We start from the raw sequence: 1,406 nt of genomic DNA on the forward strand, positions 1-1,406 counted from the left end.
CATCTCTGATCACGAGCAGAAGTAGTGGGGGAGCATCGTAGCCATGTGTTGAGAGGAATTCTTTGGGGTTTGAATAATTCACCTTTGGAAACATGGGTGTTTTGTTCAACATCCTTAAACAACCCTTATTCAGGGACCTTTTGAGCAGGATGGGCTACTAACTCGACCTGAAGAAAATTCTAACTGGGTCACACCTGCAAGGTCATGCGCTGGTTATCTTGATATGAGATCACCATGTTGTGCACATATGGTTGTGATGCATGTGCCTGGTGTACCTTATCAGACGGGTAGTCATGATGGGTATATTGGGCTTTATATATTTTACCCCAGTGTCACTTTGATGGCATGCACTGCTCTCTCACTCAATAATAATAATAATAATAATAAAAATCATAATAATAATAATAACAACAACAACAACAACAACAATAATACGGGGACTTACACTGTTGGAGACCTCAATCTCAGTGACAGGCTTCAAAGTGTCACGCTCCATGAACATCAGTTTCCCATTGCCTCCATTGCGGCCCACAGACACTCCTGTGACCACCATCTTGTCACTGGGACTGAACACACAGTCAGTCCTGTGTTGTTTACGGATGGGAGAGAAAAAAAAACAGTATTAACATCATTAGGGTCGTAAATGTTGTCATCGTCATCATCATCATCATCATCAACCACAGACATCAACATCATCATTATTGTCATCTTCCTCCTCCTCCTCCTCCTCATAGTCATCATCATTATCATTGTCATCCTCATCATCATCATCATTATTTTTACCAGCATCACCACCACCACCATCATCATCATCACAGACATCACCATGATGATCATTATCATCACGATCATTGTCATCATTATCATCATCATCACCATCTGTGTTGGCGACAACAGCATGGCCGTGTGGTAAGAAGCTTGCTTTCCAACCACATGGTTCATGGTTCAATCCCAATGCATGCCAAGTCATGTGTCATCTACTATAGCGTTGTCAAGTCAAGTGTCTTCTACTATAGCATTGGGCTGACCAAAGCACTTTGGCAAAACCAAGTCTTAATTAACCTCTTAACATATCAATATCTATAAAACACAAGATGTTTGTGTGTGTGTGTACGTGATGTGGGTTATGCACGTCCACAAATTAGCACGCATGTCGCTCCAATTTTAGGAGGACATTGTTCATGACCCTATCTGTGTTTTTGTCAACTTTTTCTCAGAGAGGCACCACGTATAGCTGTAAAAATCGATAAACTTTTACCAATTTTGAAGTTTGTTGACATGGCGAAGTCAAATCTGTGCGTACGCGCGTGAAGGAGAGAGAAAGGAAGAAAGAAAGAGAGGGAGAAAGAAAGAAAGAGAGAGAGAAAGAAAAAAGAGAGAAAGAAAGAAAGAGTGTGTTTGTGACA

General features: G+C 41.1%; 1 protein-coding gene across 1 annotated transcript in view; it reads right to left on the minus strand.

Moving 5' to 3' along the window:
- The window catches only part of LOC106875119 (WD repeat-containing protein 70), a 21,148-nt gene that overhangs the window by 3,697 nt on the left and 16,045 nt on the right, over nucleotides 1-1,406 (minus strand). Inside the window, exon 11 of the mRNA XM_052977752.1 lies at nucleotides 413-584. Coding sequence (XP_052833712.1) covers nucleotides 413-584 — 172 coding nt within the window. The remainder of the gene's footprint in view (nucleotides 1-412; nucleotides 585-1,406) is intronic.

The sequence above is a fragment of the Octopus bimaculoides genome, chromosome 28 (genome assembly GCF_001194135.2).
Source record: "Octopus bimaculoides isolate UCB-OBI-ISO-001 chromosome 28, ASM119413v2, whole genome shotgun sequence".
Classification (NCBI taxonomy): Eukaryota; Metazoa; Mollusca; class Cephalopoda; order Octopoda; family Octopodidae; genus Octopus; species Octopus bimaculoides.